Source organism: Acomys russatus, chromosome 13 (assembly GCF_903995435.1).
Source record: "Acomys russatus chromosome 13, mAcoRus1.1, whole genome shotgun sequence".
NCBI classification, from domain to species: domain Eukaryota; kingdom Metazoa; phylum Chordata; class Mammalia; order Rodentia; family Muridae; genus Acomys; species Acomys russatus.
In genome coordinates, this window is record NC_067149.1 from 50,539,992 (window position 1) to 50,556,057 (window position 16,066).

Consider the following 16,066-nt stretch of genomic DNA (forward strand, 5'->3'; position numbering starts at 1 on the left):
GAGGACAATGGGGCAATCCTGCAGCCTCAGCACTCAGAATGCTGATGCAGGAGGACTGTTCAAGACCACATTGCAAGCCGGTCTTTAAAAAAAAAAAATAGAAAGAAAAAAAAAACAGCAACTTACAAATTAAAACAGGGGAAGAGACCTGTCAACAGTCCTCACTGGGTAGTGACAGATGACAAATGCAGGATAAGGAGCCAGTGTCCCACCTCAGAGGTCAGGGCTCACCATTCTGGACTGTGTTACACACGATGGTCTCCTCCTCCTTCTTCCCCTTGCTGGGAGTCACGCTATGCTTCATCCAGAAGGACAGGGTAAAATGGTCACTGAGGCTGTCCTGTGGCCCAGAGCCCAGGCCTGCTGGGCCACCCAGGGGAACCTGCACAGCTTGGGTGCCATTGAACCAGTAGATGAGGCTGCTGTCCTGGCTGTAGTGCACAGAGAGCCCTGCTGTCCAGTTGGCGTTGGGGCCGGGCATGGGCAACAAATCCACTTCCCCAGTCGCAGCACCTGCAGAGACCCCGAGAGGCACAAGCATCAGAGCTGAAACAGCAGCAGCTGGGGAAATGAGAAGGGAGTAGGAAAGAAGAGGCAGACAATGGTTCGCCTCCTCTTGTAGCCTTTCAAAGACAAGAGGAGGATAGCTCTCTTTCTTCTAGAAACATCTCTCATTAACTCAACCCATTCACCAACTCTTCATCACTCCCAGAGACTGTTCTGTGATGCACCTAGTGACAGGTCCAACAATGACACATCTCTGCCAAAGCCTTCTCTGCCTGTCCTAAGGAGCACAAAAGCTACCCACGCGCCTCTCCCTGCAACGGCCAGAGGAGGTGAGGGATATGCTTGGGAAGGGATGGTCCTGGGAGAAAGGGGACACGCACCACAGAGCTTCCGCAGCGCCCTCTCGGAGTAGTTGTCTCGGTCGCAGCCTTTGGCCACATGGCTAGTCTGCAGCTCTATGGTGGCCTGAATGTTCCACAGTGGCTCATCACACGTCTCCAGGCGGATGCCCGGGAACAGAGCCAAGCTCCCGGCGCCTGGGGCATATTCGATCCTTTTGTTCCAGCCTGCACAGGTGAGACAGAGAGAAAGGCAGATGGCAAGGCAGCCCCTACTGAAGAAGATGGCCTGACCAGGATGGAAGCCTGCCTGGAAATGAGCTTCCAGGATCTAGACTACCTCCCACGGCCATCAGAGCGGGGAAGAGTTGCAATAGGACAAGGTGACAGATGATTGGCAAGCCGGTCCCTGGTGAGCGCTTCCCTCACCTTGCCAGCTCGGTTTGCAGGTGGGCTTCACCTGGATCTCCACCTCAGCATCGTCCGCTGCCCGCTTCTTCCCACAGTCGTACGCTGTCACCGTGAACTTGTAGAGTTTCTCGCCACTGTACTGTAGCTTTTCTGTGTTCTCAATGTTGCCTGAGGTGGGAAACGGGAGGACACGCGGGTCAGGCGCACTAGAGCGTCAACCTTTAACACAGTTCCTCACATTGTGGTAACCTTAAGCATAAAATTATTTTGTTGCTACTTTATAACTGTAACTTGCTACAATAAATGTCTGATGTGTGGGCTATCTGATATGAGACCCCTGGGAGAGGGTCACTCAAGCCCCCAAAGGGGTCGAGACCAACAGGTTGAGAACCGCTGCTCTAGAGAAGACCAGGAAGGTCCGGGAAGCTCAGGGGAGACAGCATCAGCAGGTGCACTTAGCAGAGAGTAGGAAGGAAGTACCTGGGGGGGGGGGGGGGGGGCGGCTCACACAGGGGCAAAGAGGGAAACAAGGGGTCTGAAGAGAGGGGCAGGAGTAGAGAAGATGCTCCCATGAGTCAGTCACATGGAGAGCAGAGGGTCCTGGGCAGCTAGGGGGAAAAAGGGGGAGACTCACCATCATTGTCGATGAGGAAAGGGGTGTTGGGCGTAAGGATCTCATAGTAGCATATCTGGCTGTACTGAGGGGAGCAGTCCCCATCAATGGCTTCCACGCGTAAGATGCGATCGTACAGTTTCCCCTCAGTCACTGCAGCGCGGTACAGACGCTCCACAAACACTGGGGCGAACTCATTCACATCGTTGACCCGCACATGCACGGTTGCCCTGCGCGCACAGGAACAGAACAGACATGGACGCATTCGCTGGCTGCAGAAACCGATCAACACGCACTCAAGGATCCAGCTCGGGGATGAGCAGGAGGAAGCCGGTCTACCCGTGAGACCGCTCACTCCCACTCCGAGGGGCACCAGACTGTGCCTAAGTCATGGCAGATGTAAAACTGTACAAGGAGGAGGGCCCAAGGGAGGGGCTAGTGATGTGGGGCAGGACAGGGGAAGGAAACAAGTCTAGAGAATAGAAGAAGCCATTTGGGCGACTTTTGTCTGGAAGGCTGAACAGGGGGATGAGGAAAAAGGGGATGAGTAGACTCAGCATACACCTAATCCCTTTCAGATGCCCGCTCTGTCCGTCCACGTGTCCCATAACACACGCAGCTGAGTGTCATTGGGGAACCCTCACTAGGGTGCCAAGGTAAGGAAGGGAAAGGAAAGAAAAATTTAAATTTATTAAAAAAAAAATTCACCAGGTCCCAGACTTAACCAAAAATCAATTCTTACAGAAGAAATGAGGAAGACAGAGACTACCAAGTTAAAACCAGCCATCAGGGAAGTGGCGTTTGACTGAAAGTCAGAAATTGTCTGATACCATCGAGCAGTTCTCCTGCCTAAATCGTACATGTCAGTCGGGGCGCTCCCCCACTCACACCCCCTCCCAGGCAAAGAGAACAAGGTCTGGGACCTCTGTTCTATGCCCCCCCTCAAGCCAAGAGCCAGCCTCGCAGGCTCAGAGACAAAGGTCTTCTCTCCAAATAGGAAACTAGCCACGAAGACCCTTCTAACCTCTGATGCCTCTTGGTGGTCCTGGGTTAGGTCTTGCTGACCTTTCTCAATTCTCAAGCGAGAACTTAGCAGGTAGCAGAGGTAGATGTTGGAGACCCGATCCTCATCTATGGCCTGCCCAGGACCATCCCTAACCTCCTGGGCCCCTCCAAGCTGTGTGGATGTCACAAGCCTGATGTGTACTCTGTGCTGTGTGCTGCAAATGGACCAGAGGGGGCGATTGGTAGGGGTCTGGCTTCGTGTGCACTGTGCTCACCATCACCATAATGCCTGTATGCTGTACAGCAAGTGCAAAGTACACACTTTTTATACGCACACCTCACATAATATTCCCAGCAACACCTCTATCTCATAGACAAGGAGAAGCAAGACCAGAAAGGCTAAGTATATTGTCCAAGGTTGTAACTCTCCTGTGTGCTTGTGACCTTAACCAGAGATCCCTAAACGCTATGAATAGTTGGGGCAGGGTGCCATTTAGTCAGTCTGATCAGGGACTAAGAAAGCCCTATTTTTATGCTAGAACAAACCACAATCTAGTTGTCACAGAGAAAGAATAAAGTGGGCATTGTTGTGTAGTAACTTTGCAATAGTAAATTTGGGCTGGAGACATAGCCCATTGGTAGTGTGCTTCCCTGGCATAAGTGAGGTCATGGGTTATATTCCCCAGGTTGAGGTTGGTCTATCCTCTGCTAACAAGCAGCTGAAGTAACTGAACTTGCTCAATGGAGAATCAGAGTCTTAGCTTACAAAGGAGAGCCCCACCTCCAAGAGGCCATTGCTGAAGAAGGGAGAAAGGGTCTCATAACAATAGGCAGGGGACAGGCCTTGCTCACTTGTGGGACTTCTTGGTGTTGGTGCCGTCAGGCCCCTCGCCACAGTCATAAGCCTGGATGGTAAAGGTGTGCTCCTTCTGGGCCTCACAGTCCACAGGTTCCTTGGCCCGGATCAGCCCTTCACCTGTTGCCTTGTCTAGGATCACAGCCTCAAAGGGTACCCCAGACCCATGGAGCCGGAAGCCGCAGATCTCACCTGGCAAGGCAGGAAGAGGAGAAGTGAGGCTTCATGTGACCTGGAGCATCTTTTGCCAGCCCTTAGCCTTCTTGGCTGGACCATGCCCAGCTGCACATCTCCTCCCAAACTCGAGCCTTGTTCTCTTGATGACGTGAAGTAACGGTGAGGGCCAGGTTTCCTGAGCAACACGCTCAGAGACAGCAGCTCTGAGGTCTGCATATTCTAATAACGGCTAGCGACTGGCTGATCAGCTCTGGCATCCTTTGCAACTTCTTCATTCTTCAGTGCAGCTCATTTCCCTTCTTGCACTCCCCCCCCCCGACTTTCTCTGATGCCTTTCCCAGGCCTGTGCCCCACTTTCCTATTGCTCCCACTACCAGGACCAACCCCGCCACCCCGCCCCCCTCTTTGTCTTCTGCCTTCCCACCCACTTTCCTCAACCCTGCTGTTGTAGCCCCAATTACCTGCATAGCGCAGCGGGGCGTCTTTATCCAAGGCAAAGAGTGGTGGATTCAACAGGACAGTGTTGTCATTCTCCATGACAATGCCCTGGTACTCTGCCTCGATCCATGGCTTGTGCTTGTTGGCTGGCCCCAACCCAGGGAGAAGAGAGAAAGGACTTATGAGCTGGACCTCCATTCCCTGGATGCAGTCTATGTTAAGCCTACATCCAACAGCAACGCCTTTCCCATACCTTGCCACCTTGCAAGGATGCACTACCGAAGGAATCTGAGTCTCTGTGGGAGGTCACAGACTTCTCCCATAACTGGATAGAGAGTTTCATGGCAACTACCTTCCTGTGGGGAGGGACCACCATCTTACCTCCCCGCCCCGGGGGGACGGGGGTGGATCGTGGTTAGGGACAAAGACTCTCCTTTAAGGTGTTTTTGTCTTAGCAGATGGTGACTGCGGACTCGAGAAGCAATGATAAGCCCTCAGAAGGTCCTGAGAAAGGACAGGGATGGAATAAAAGAAGGGAGAGTTAAACCTAGGGAAAGAGGGGACCAGTCTCCTGAGAGCTCAGTGGTTTCTCCCACCTCCTACTGAATTCCAACCCTTTCCTCTCTACTGCTTCAGGTCTGACTGAGACTCCAGGCCAGGAAAGGAGACAGGAAAGGAGACATGTATATAGGACAGTGGGAGGGGGACAGCAAGGGGCAGGGATAACACAGAGAAATCAATGTCATGACTGGATCCAGCAGAGATGTCATCCTAAGGGATTATAGAGCTGGCCTAGAAACACAGCGAACCCCCTCCTTTCTTCCCATCCCCGCACTCACGAGAATCCAGTCAGAACCAGTCCATTTCTAGGTCCATCCGCTCAAGACCTCCACACCCCACACTCCCTGAACTCTTACAGACCTGACTGAATCCTAGCTTTGTCTACCCCACATCACCCTTTCTCCTACCAGACACTGCTCAAGTAGGGTCTCTTCTCTAGGACCAACTTCCCTCCAGCTCTTGAGAGGTTGTAGGGGAGTGCACATGTCTCTTCCATCTCCTCCCTAGATCCAGCCTCCACCACTTGGTCTACCAAACTCCATTACACCCACCCATGCTCCCAAAGCCAGACATAGAGCGGGGAGAATAGATAGATCATCCGAGGGAAACTGAGTCATCAGAGGACTCTCACCCCAGTATCTCATGATGAGAAGAAATTCCGATTTCTAGTCACTCCTCTAGCCACAGCCCAGCAAATGTCCTGGTATCTGCGGGCCTCCCCGTTTCTTGAAAATGACCACGATAACCTCCTTCCCTAATGGCCAAAGAGAAAGCCTCAAGATGGTGTATGGGAGGCTAAGCAGGAAGTGACAAGAAGGTCAAGAACCAAGAGGTAGGTCATAGGTGACAGAAGAGCTGAGGACACCAAGGGCAGAGCCAGGGACCCTGTAACCCCTGTCTCTGCGGCCTCTGAGCCCCTCTCCCCGTCCCTCTCCCCAATGGCTGTCTGCTCTCCAGTGTCCATTCTTTTCCAGCCTTTGCTCCCTGCCTCTTCTTCAGCTCTCTCCTCCCCCACTTCTCACCTTTCCTCCTGACTTTCCTCCCTCCTTCTTCTACCTCTCCCTTTCCTGTCCCCTCCTAATTCCCTTCCCACTCCTCAGCCTCCCTTTCCTCCTCACATTCCCTCCTCACCTCTTTCCTGGAGCACCCCACGCCCCTTTCTGCCCCTTTCAGCCTTTCTCCTTCCACCCTGCCTACCTGAACCCTCTGCCCCGGAGCCCCACCCTCCCCTTCCCTCTGGCAGTCTCATCCAGCTGAATTTATCTGCTGTCTGCCAGAGAGGGCAGCTGTGGTAACCCACAACCCAGCGGATGCAGGCAGAAGGGTATGGATGCAGGCAGAGGGACACGGGGAGAAAAAAAAAAAATACGTGCTCAGAATTGCTGAGCTGAGGTACACAGTTTCTCCCCCAGGAAGGGATGAAGACTACCAGATGGATCTGTCACACACCCTTAGTGTGCACGCACACCCAGTGAAAACGAAGCTGAGGGAATGTCACCCCCAGGGGGCAAGTCCCTCTGAGACAGGAGGTATATACCAGTATGGAGGAGTTGGGGGAGGGGGCGGGCAAAGAGACCCCCAGGTGGGAATGGAGAGCAAATACAAGCAGGACGCTGGGCAAGCACATGTAGAGATGGACCAGAGAGGAGGGGGTGGCCCTCGGAAGTGAGATGGGTGATGGGACCAGGTCTAAGGAAAGGATGGAAAAGCGATTGTCAGAAAGGGGAAAGGACACCTGTCAGGAACCAGAGAGCCTCAACATCCTCTTCCCTCCGAACCTCCACATAGCTCAGCCTGACGCCCTAGTTCAAAGGCCCCCTTTCCAGTCTATCTCACCTTTGTTGCCAGAGCTGAGCTGAAGCAGAGAGGCCAGCAAGAGGGACAGCAGCAGCAGCAGGGTCATGGTGCGGTGTGAAGCACGCCAGGCCAGGCGTTCCTGTCCCCTGGGAGCCACAAGCCTGCTAAGGCCACCTTGGGGGAGGAATGCAGAGAGTCTGCAAGGAGGGGAGGGCAGCGGGACACGACCGGGAAGGAGCCTGCTGAGCACACTAGTCCATACAGCAGACCCGCTGGGTGGCTGAGATGGGAGACTTGCAGTAGCTTCTCTTCCGTCTCCAGCCCAGCGTCCTCACTCTCGCTCTCTCTCACTCCCACCCCATCCCCGCTACTGCAGGATGACGTCAGCACAGCCCGGCAAAGATTGATGGGGCCACTGGCCAATTGGAAGACTGGGGGCGCCAGGTGCTGCAAGGGGGGTTGGGAACCAATGCGACTGGGGAGCAGAGGCGGGAGAACGTGTTAGGGCTTCTTCCCCTGGGTTGCAGTTTGGGGGAGCGGAGGAACTGCGGGGGCTAGAGAGGACGCTGAAAAGCCATGGAGGGAGGGTACAAGATACAAGGGGCATCGGAAGACCTAGCTGAAAGCCAGGAGGTGGGGTGAGACAGAGACGTCAACAGACTCAAGGGTGGCCAAGAGAGGCAGTATCCGCGCGCGCGTCACCCACCTCCAATTCTGCGTTAACCTCTTTTCACAGCCCGTTCCATCAGCTAGTGCCTGCTGCGTGCTTTCTGGGAACCGGGAGGCAAAACCTTGAGTAGGAAATTCTAGCATTTCAGTTCCAACCCAGGGCCCGTGGGAGCCAGAGGAGAGCCAGGAAAAAAAAAAAAAAAAAAAAAGAAAAGAAAAGAAAAAGAAACGATGACAAGGGCCCTGAGATGAGGAAGAGGGAGGACTCCCTGCACCCTTTCGGCACAGGCTCCTGTAGGGCAGTTCACCAGCATCTGGAACGTTAAGCTCTCTTTTCCCTGCTCCTCACGCTTCCTGCTTTCCCCCACCTTTAAACAATGATGGAGCTGGCCTGCCCGCGGCCTGTGAAGCCAGAGGCCAAGAACGTTGGCCAGTGTAGGAGGCAAGCGGGCAGCTGGGGGGCAGGGTATACCATGATTTCAGTATCTCCCAAGCCATTATGATGATGTGTCTTGGGAAAGGGCTGAGGGGTGACGGTAACCAGGACTCAGAACTGAGCGGGGAAAGCCTGGGTCCCGAACCCCCTTGCTTTCTCTTGAACTCAGCACTCTGTCTCCCTCCTACAAGCCTCAGAAGGCCAAGAACCACCTGTGTAAGGAACCCCCCCCCCAACTCAGCCAACTGTGAGGGAGCTGTGGAGGCTTGGGGTCCATGCCTTTCTCATCTTCTCTCACACCTCGGGATGCCCCTCCCTCCGCCACTTCTCCCTGCCCCACCCCCACCATACACACACACACACACACACACACACACACACACACACGTCTAAGAATAAAGCTAGGATTCACAGCTGCTTCACGCTGCCACACCAGCGCAGCAACCTGCAACAGGAGCCTGCCCCTTGGGGTTCCTGTCCCCGCTAGAGACCGCATGAAGGCCAAAACTGACTCTTGGAAATGACTGACAGCTTCAAGGTTATTCCACAGAAAAAGCTGAAGCCAGCCTTGACTTTGCCTAGTCCCTGCCTCTCCTTCAGGCTGCAGACACCAGACCCCGAGCTCATCGCTCATCGTTGGGCCAGAGGGGTGAGAGCACCTCTCACTATACAGCAAGGGCTCAGCCTTATTAAAGCCCCAGGTAGTCAGACCTTCCCACACCGTGTATGGAGACTGATCTGGTGTCTGCGCGGAGCCTCTTTCCAGACAGCACCCCATGCATGACTCGGTCTATTACTGTGTACACTGAGAATAACACCTCCCAACCTGTCCCAAAAGAACTTGGAGGGCTACCAGGAAGTCCTAAGTAATGACCTCACCCTTCCTCCTCCAGGTCCTGCTGAGAAGCTGTGTTGGAGAGCAGGGATCCCAACACCCCACCTGATGGCTTAGCATCCATTTCCCTCCCAGGCACTGCCCCTCACAGCCTGGACAAAGCTGCAGCAGGTAGGAAGCGCTTGGCTGGCCAGCAGAGCTCTTACTGAGACTCAGCCTCCACAGACATCCATGTGGCTCTGAGAAAGGCAGTGCTGCTGAGACGGGACATGACAGCTCTTGGGACTGGAACTACTTTTTGGAACTTGAGGTGGAAATGGAGTTTGAGGAGGGTATAAGGATCGTGGGTGGATGAAAAGGCCAGGTACCGTCCCTTGGGCTGACAGGGCACCTCCTAACAATGTGAACCAAAACAGTGATCCCTTAAACCAAAGCCATGGACAATGACCACCAAAGCAGGACATAGGGTCCCCAAATAAGTCTCTGAGACCAACAAACCCCTCTGTTCTCCAACTCCTTCCTACTTCTCTACCCCTTTTATGTTTGGGGGTTTGTTTTTGTTTTTGAGACAGGGTTTCTGTCTGTAGCCTTGGTTGTCCCGGACTCGCTTTGTAGACCAGGCTGGCCTGGAGCTCACAGAGATCCACCTGCCTCTGCCTCCCAGAGTGCAGGCATTAAAGGTGTGCTCTCATCTACGTTTTTAATAGAAGAGTTTATTTAGTTTGCCCTATCTTCCTTTAAATATTTTTCCATGATGAATCTTTTACCTGCATGTGTGTTGCACCATGCGTATGCCTGGTGCCCGAGGAGGTCAGAAGAGGCCATCAGGTCCCCTGGAACTGAAGTTACAGATGGTTGTGAGCCACCATGTGGCTGCTGGGGCTGAACCCATGTCCTCTGGAAGAGCAGAAAGTGCTCTTAACCAGAGAGCCACCTCTCCAGTCTTCTCATCATCAGTCACAAGAGCAAAACATGCAGGCCAATGAGCTGCTACCTGCTCACCCTGGAGCCTGCGGCACTGGGCCTCTCAGTCTCACTTTGCCTCCTTAGCCGCCTTTTCCTCCAGTTCCCCTTACTACATATAGCTTCTTACGAGGTCCTTCTCCTTTGCAGACAGAGGCCTCTGCTGACGCCGACGCCAGGGCCCCTAAAGGATTTTTTTTTTCTTGCCTTTCTTTTTCTCTTGCCTGTCCTCTGTGTGCTAAGTCAACTGCACCCTTGTTTCCCACTGCCATGTGTAAACTGTCCTCAACATTTGCTCTCCAACCACAGCCATCGCATGAGCCCCAAAGGGATGTTCTTGACTGTCTGTAAAACATTTCCATGTGTGTGCCCAAGGTCAAACTTGAATCCGTTCTCTCCTGGGGCCCCGAAGCGCCTCCACTTTTATATTTACTGTGTCTGTGGGTGGCAATCGCCAGACCTTAAGCCACATTGATATCCCTTGTTTTCTTACACACACATACACACACACGCGCGCGCGCACACACACACACACCACATCCAAAATAGCTTTCTTCACTAGCCAATATGATAGCTATTTGGTATGTAATTAATCCAAATGGAAATGTGCTAAGTTTAAAATACATACCTCATTGTAAAAATATATATATATTTTTTTCCTAAAGTTAATTTTACTTCCCTTGGTCTTCTATTAGGTCCTCTGGAATGTTTTGCATATGTGGCTTGCCTCTATGACTTATTTCTATTGCATGGCACTCAGCTAAAGTGTCTGTCTGCTGTTCCTTCCTTCCTTTTTTTCCCCTAAGGTCCTTGTTTCTCACCTGCCCCAAACTGATCCCCGATCTTAGTCTTCCTCTAACCAAGGCTGCACAACCTGTCGCCACAGGACCCATCTAAAAAGCAAAAGTGACCGTGACCTCCCTCACTTAAATCATTCACCAGTGATTCACCACACACCAGAGAAAGGCCCCTTCCTTAAGAGGGCTTACCAGCTCCTCACTGTATCCCTACAGCCTTTCAGGAGCATCTACCTTCATTCTGGCTTCTGTGCTTTTCCTTTGCTTTCCTTGAAATTCCCCATCATGAGCCATGCCTAATGGCACAGGCCTATAATATCTGTAGGCTTGAGACAGGAGGATTGCAAGCTCAAGGCCAAGCTAGGCTACAGAGTTCAGGGTCAGCCTGAGAAACTTAGGCCGTTTCAAGAGAGCTGCGAGGCTTGGAGGACGTTCAGTCAGTAAAGCACTTGTCTTGCTAGTGTGGATCCTAACTTTCATTCCTAGAACCCACATAAAAATGTCCATATAGTGGCGCGTGCCTGCCATCCCCACACCAGGGAAGGCCACACAGGAGGGTCTTAAGGAGAATTAGCCAAGCAGGCTGTTTGTTGTGTGAATGGTGAGCTCCCAGAGGAGGTGAACTGTGACCGTACACATGCCTGCACACACATGCACATACTCACATTTTAAAGAAGGGAAAGGAATGTGGGTACAGCTCAGTGACAGAGCAATGACGACATAAGTTCAGACTCTCGAATGAGGCTGTGGGGCGGGGAGGAATATATTCGCAAGTCTCATCTCTCTAACTTAACTCCTAACTTCCTTAACCTGGTTCCTCCCTCACTCCTTTCATTCCCATCTCTCTTGCCAGATGTCTGCTACCTAAACACTGATCATCCACAGTCCAAGACTGAGCAAGCCTATCCTCTGGGAAGCATCCATTAATGTCTACTGGAATTCCAAGCTAGGAGGCAGGGAGGGTTGTCTGTCACTTCCAAGGGCTTGTCAACTCGGAAGGAGGAGAGGAAAGACCAGCAGGTTTGAGTCCCCAAACAGCCTCTCCAAAACAGCCCATAATGTCCCAGATGATGGGATTCCCATCTTCATCACCTGGCTCCCCAGCTTCACTCCCAGTCATCCTGCTCCTCCTCTGCTCTCCCATCAGTCCCTGTAGATAACATAGGCCCCAAACTTCAGGTCTTTAGGAACAGGGGGGGCGGGGGGAGCCCTGCATAAAAGCATCTCTCAGAAGAAAGGTCCTGCAGAAGACAGAGTGGGTTGGACATCATTTTGGGTGCCCTGCCTCCAGTTTCTCTTTCATCCTGGATTCCCCTATAGACCATAGTAACCTGGGAAGAGGAGCAACTGATGTTTGTGCAGAAAACAGGGACCCCCAGCTGGGGCTGGAGATGCTGGTTAGAGGGAGAGAAGCTGGGGCTGGAGATGCTGGTTAGAGGGAGAGAAGCTGGGACTAGAGATGCTGGTTAGAAGGAAAGAAGCTGGGGCTGGAGATGCTGGTTGGAGGGAGAGAAGCTGGGGCTGGAGATGCTGGTTAGAGGGAGAGAAGCTGGGGCTGGAGATGCTGGTTAGAGAGAGAGAAGGTGGGGCTGGAGATGCTGGCTAGAGGGAGAGAAGCTGGGGCTGGAGATGCTGGTTAGAGGGAGAGAAACTGGGGCTGGAGATGCAAACGTGCGTATCTGGGAACAGATCTGCCGGTGAGCATGCATCCCCATTGTCCACACCAAGGAAGTTCACTGTTCCACCCAACCCTCGCCTGTCCAAGAACGTGGCTAAGGAAGACAAACAAAAGCGCTTAGAACAAGTGTAGGGAGGGAAAAACAAAGCGATGAAGATGGGCCCTGGCTACACTTCCAATGGACACCCAGAAATCACAACTGAAGAGCTGGACAGAGCTAGTATGTTTCCCTGACCTTCCCAGCAAGCTCCGTTTTCCAGGAAAAGATGAGGAGCTGTAACAGTGATACCATCTCCACACTTCGAATGCCCTAGCTGCCAATTCCTGAGGCCTAAAATGAAAGTCAAGGACTTTGAAAGAGGAGTGAGCACCCACAGACCAGACCCCTTTTCTCTGTCTTTCTCCTCGTCTATGCCCAGAAAGTGACTATGAGGGATGAAGTGTGTTAGCAGGTCTTCAAGAAGGCCCGAGAAGCAAAGAAGAGCCAAAAATGCCTCAGTCGAGACTTCAATTCAGCCTAGGAGGTCAGAGGGAAACTTACAGATATCTGTTCTTTCTTTCCACCATGTGTGTCTCAGAGGGACCCCGCTTGGTCATCAGGCTTATCCACCGCGCAGTCTCGCCGGGGCCCAGGTAGAGTCTCTTTAGTCTCCACTGTTCAGAAAACCTTACGCATGTACCAGAACGAGATCCAAGGCCATGCCCACAGAGGACCACAGACTCCACCTCACCCACAGTGGAGAGGACATGTCTTTCTCGAGAGCTAAAGCAAAAGATGGAGCTGGGCAAGACTTGTACATCTCTGGAGGAAGCCACAGGCTGCCAAATAACAACCAGACCTCCATGGCTACATTAGAAACACGAGCATCAAAAAGTCTGAGAGTGAGGAAAGGCGAGAGCAGACACAGAGCCAGGGGACAGAGAGATCAGTTACATTTGGGAGTGGAAGTTACAGTATGGAGAGGGCCAGCGGGAACGACTGTAGAGACTCTCTGCTTATGAGCCAACAAGGACAGGAGAGACAGCTGGAGACAAAGAAGCCTAGAGCTGCAGAGTCACTGTCTTAGAAAGCAGCAGGAAGGGTAGAGCTGGTTCAGGACCAGCCTCAGCTGGAGCCTCCTCCCTCCCACTGGAGGCTTTAGTTCTTTCAGAATAAAAGTCTGCGGGTGAAGTGTCAGACAGAAAGGTGCTCAGCGTAGGGGTAAGACAGAGTGAGGTGGAAGGGCAAAGAGTGGGTGCTGGAAAGTCCCTGGCAGCCAGGTATGGAGGTACACAGGTGGCAAGAATGTTCCCCCTGGGGGTAGGAGGAAGAATAGGCAACTTCTACCCCCTTCTTTGTAAAGTCACAACAATAAATCAAAGTATTTCCCACGAAAGTCCCCCCCGGCCCCCCGCTGAGGGAACTGCTGAGTTTATTGGCCTTGCTTGTTGGGGCATGGGTGACCCCGAAGCACCCACACTGGAAAGACTCCACCCAACATGAATGATGTCTTTCTCAGAGCTGCATAGATGGCACTTCCTCCCACTCCCTCCCAGCCTTACAACCCTAGCTGTTCCCTGAGACCTAGAAGGCCATGTGCAACTGGGGCAAACTTGCATACAGCTGGTTGGGAGACGTGGTAGGATTCTCAGGTGAGGGTCCAATGACCTTCCCCACCTGTCTTTCTATGAGGAACTGTCCACAGTCAACAAGCCCAGCTGTGGCAATCTGGTGTAAGCAGATACAACTGACCTTAGAAAGATGGTGGCTGACTCAGAGCAGAGCACTGTGGGACAACATGCAAAATGTTAGCTTTTGTGAAAGTGAGGGAGGGGGAAACAAGTGTAAGGCCCAGTCAGGAAATATAGTGACATTATTCTCCTTGGGGGGAGGAGGGGGGAGCAGGGGCAAGGAGGCAGGTGCTGTTGTCACCAGATGAGCACTCCCAATTTCTCTTCCTGCAATAGCTAGGTCCCTTGCCCATAAAAGACAATGACTGAGGCTTTGCCCAAGAACTAGGTTTGCCAGGCAATGGTGACACACACCTTTAATCCAAGCACTCAGGGAGACAGAGGCAGGAGGATCTCTGTGAGTTTGAGGCCAGCCTGGTCTACAAAGCAAGTCCAGGGGGGCTACACAGAGAAACCCTGTCTTGAAAAAAAAACAACAAACAAACAAAAAAGAATTAGGCTTGACCCTACATTGATCCCAGAACAAATCTGGAAAAGAACACAAAGTTACACCAGACATTTTTTATCCTCTTCCAGCCTTTCTAAATATCCTCAGTACAATGGGAAGTGGAGTGCCCTCCTCTCAGAAAAACCTCTGTGGACTGCCATATCCTACTATGTGCCTCCTCCCGACACAGGAACATGTTCCTAGGTAGCCAATGATCATCCAAGGAGCTGGAAGGCTCCATGGTGAATGTCAGATAAGCTAAAGTGTAGAACTTAGTCCCTTAGAACTCACCATGACTCAGGGGTCTACGCCACCCACACCACAAGTCCCCCCACCCTCCACTCAGGAATACCTCACCAAGATCCATCACCTGAGAAAATACAAACAAACAGCACCCAGAGCAGGACTGAGCAGCCCCAGAAGCAACTCCAAGGAGTTACACACCCAGCCTCTAAGAAGATAGGGTGCTGTTCCCATTGTGGGCAGCAGAGAGCGCTACTCTGCAACCGAGTCAAACTCTATTGTACCACAGCCCGTACATATGCATATATACACATTCCCCGTTCCCAAGCCCACATACCCAGCCTCACAAGACCGAGTCCCTCATTCAAATCGACCTCTATTCATCCTTACAAGGAGGAGATGGTTGCCAAGGGGACCAACATGTGAGTAAAAAAAAAAGGCAAGAGAAGGGTCAAGGACCACAGAAAGGGTGCGTCCAATCCCTGATGTTTCCTGTGGCATGTGAAACTGTGGAGTTGGCTTTGGTCACTAGGGACTTAGGGATACTGAACGTTTGTTTCTATAATCTATGGAGTGGCTACATTGACAAGTTAGACCTCTGCTCCCCAGACCCTGAGATCAGGTTGTCCGACCAAGAGCCAAAACAAGCAGCCATTTGCCCTCCTACCCCTTGGCTCTCAAAAGCAGCTATGTAGGTACTTGTGCTCCTCGACGAAAACTGTCTTCCTCACCAGAGACCACCTAGATCCTAAGGGGACAAGATGGGCTGGCTTTCCACCCCGGCCCTACAATAAGAACGAGGGTACTTCAGCCGATAACTGTGTGTACCAGTCACGGGAGGAAATACCAAGAAAACTTCCTTCTCCCAGAATTCTGTCAGTTTTCCACGTACAGTCATTTGGCAGTGTACCGGGAACAGAATGTACACAGAAAAGCATGGCTATTACTATTTGAATTTGTAATAACCAGGGTTCTCCTAACTGGAAGCAGAGCATGTATTGTACAGATAAGGACAAGACATCCACGCTGATACTGAGAGGCCACTGACGTCATCGTGCCGCTGACGTCATCACACCACAGTCTCAGTGACTGATGTCAGAGAAGCGGGGTTACTCTCCAGAGCTCCCCACCTGGGGAAACTAGATGATGGAGAATTGTTGTTCCCCAGCCTGAGCCCCAAGACCATACTCCCCAAAATAGTTTACCCTTTCATGCCCAAGAAAGACATTATACCCGCATGGAGTAGGGTGTACATACTTCCAAGTGCCTTTGCCCCTCACTCTAAGGGGACACTTAAAGAGGGTCGATGCGAAGGGGCACCGAACACTTTTCTCCCACAAAAATTCACACAGGCTGCATGATTCGCTCTGTCACACCTGTCTTCTGCCAGGAGAGTGGACAAAAGCCTGGGTGTGTGAAAGCCTGAGCAAGCATATGGTGTTGACAAAGACATGGCCGTATCAAGGACTCCAATGTCTCGGGCCCATGGGGAATGGCAAAGCCTTCCTGGTCCTAACACAAATGTTAACTGTGTGCAGAAAATGCCCACCATAGCTTTCTCCTCCCAGGTGGTTTGGGCCTAAA

General features: G+C 52.3%; 1 protein-coding gene across 1 annotated transcript in view; it reads right to left on the reverse strand.

Moving 5' to 3' along the window:
- Positions 1-7,074, reverse strand: part of Clstn3 (calsyntenin 3) — a 30,327-nt gene extending 23,253 nt beyond the window's left edge. Inside the window, exons 1-7 of the mRNA XM_051155321.1 lie at positions 6,743-7,074; positions 4,369-4,491; positions 3,727-3,922; positions 1,891-2,099; positions 1,275-1,424; positions 888-1,073; positions 232-513 (exon numbers count right to left, since the gene is read on the reverse strand). Of these exons, the coding sequence (XP_051011278.1) occupies positions 232-513; positions 888-1,073; positions 1,275-1,424; positions 1,891-2,099; positions 3,727-3,922; positions 4,369-4,491; positions 6,743-6,809 (1,213 nt within the window). The 5' untranslated portion in view covers positions 6,810-7,074. The remainder of the gene's footprint in view (positions 1-231; positions 514-887; positions 1,074-1,274; positions 1,425-1,890; positions 2,100-3,726; positions 3,923-4,368; positions 4,492-6,742) is intronic.
- Positions 7,075-16,066: the final 8,992 nt, after the last annotated feature.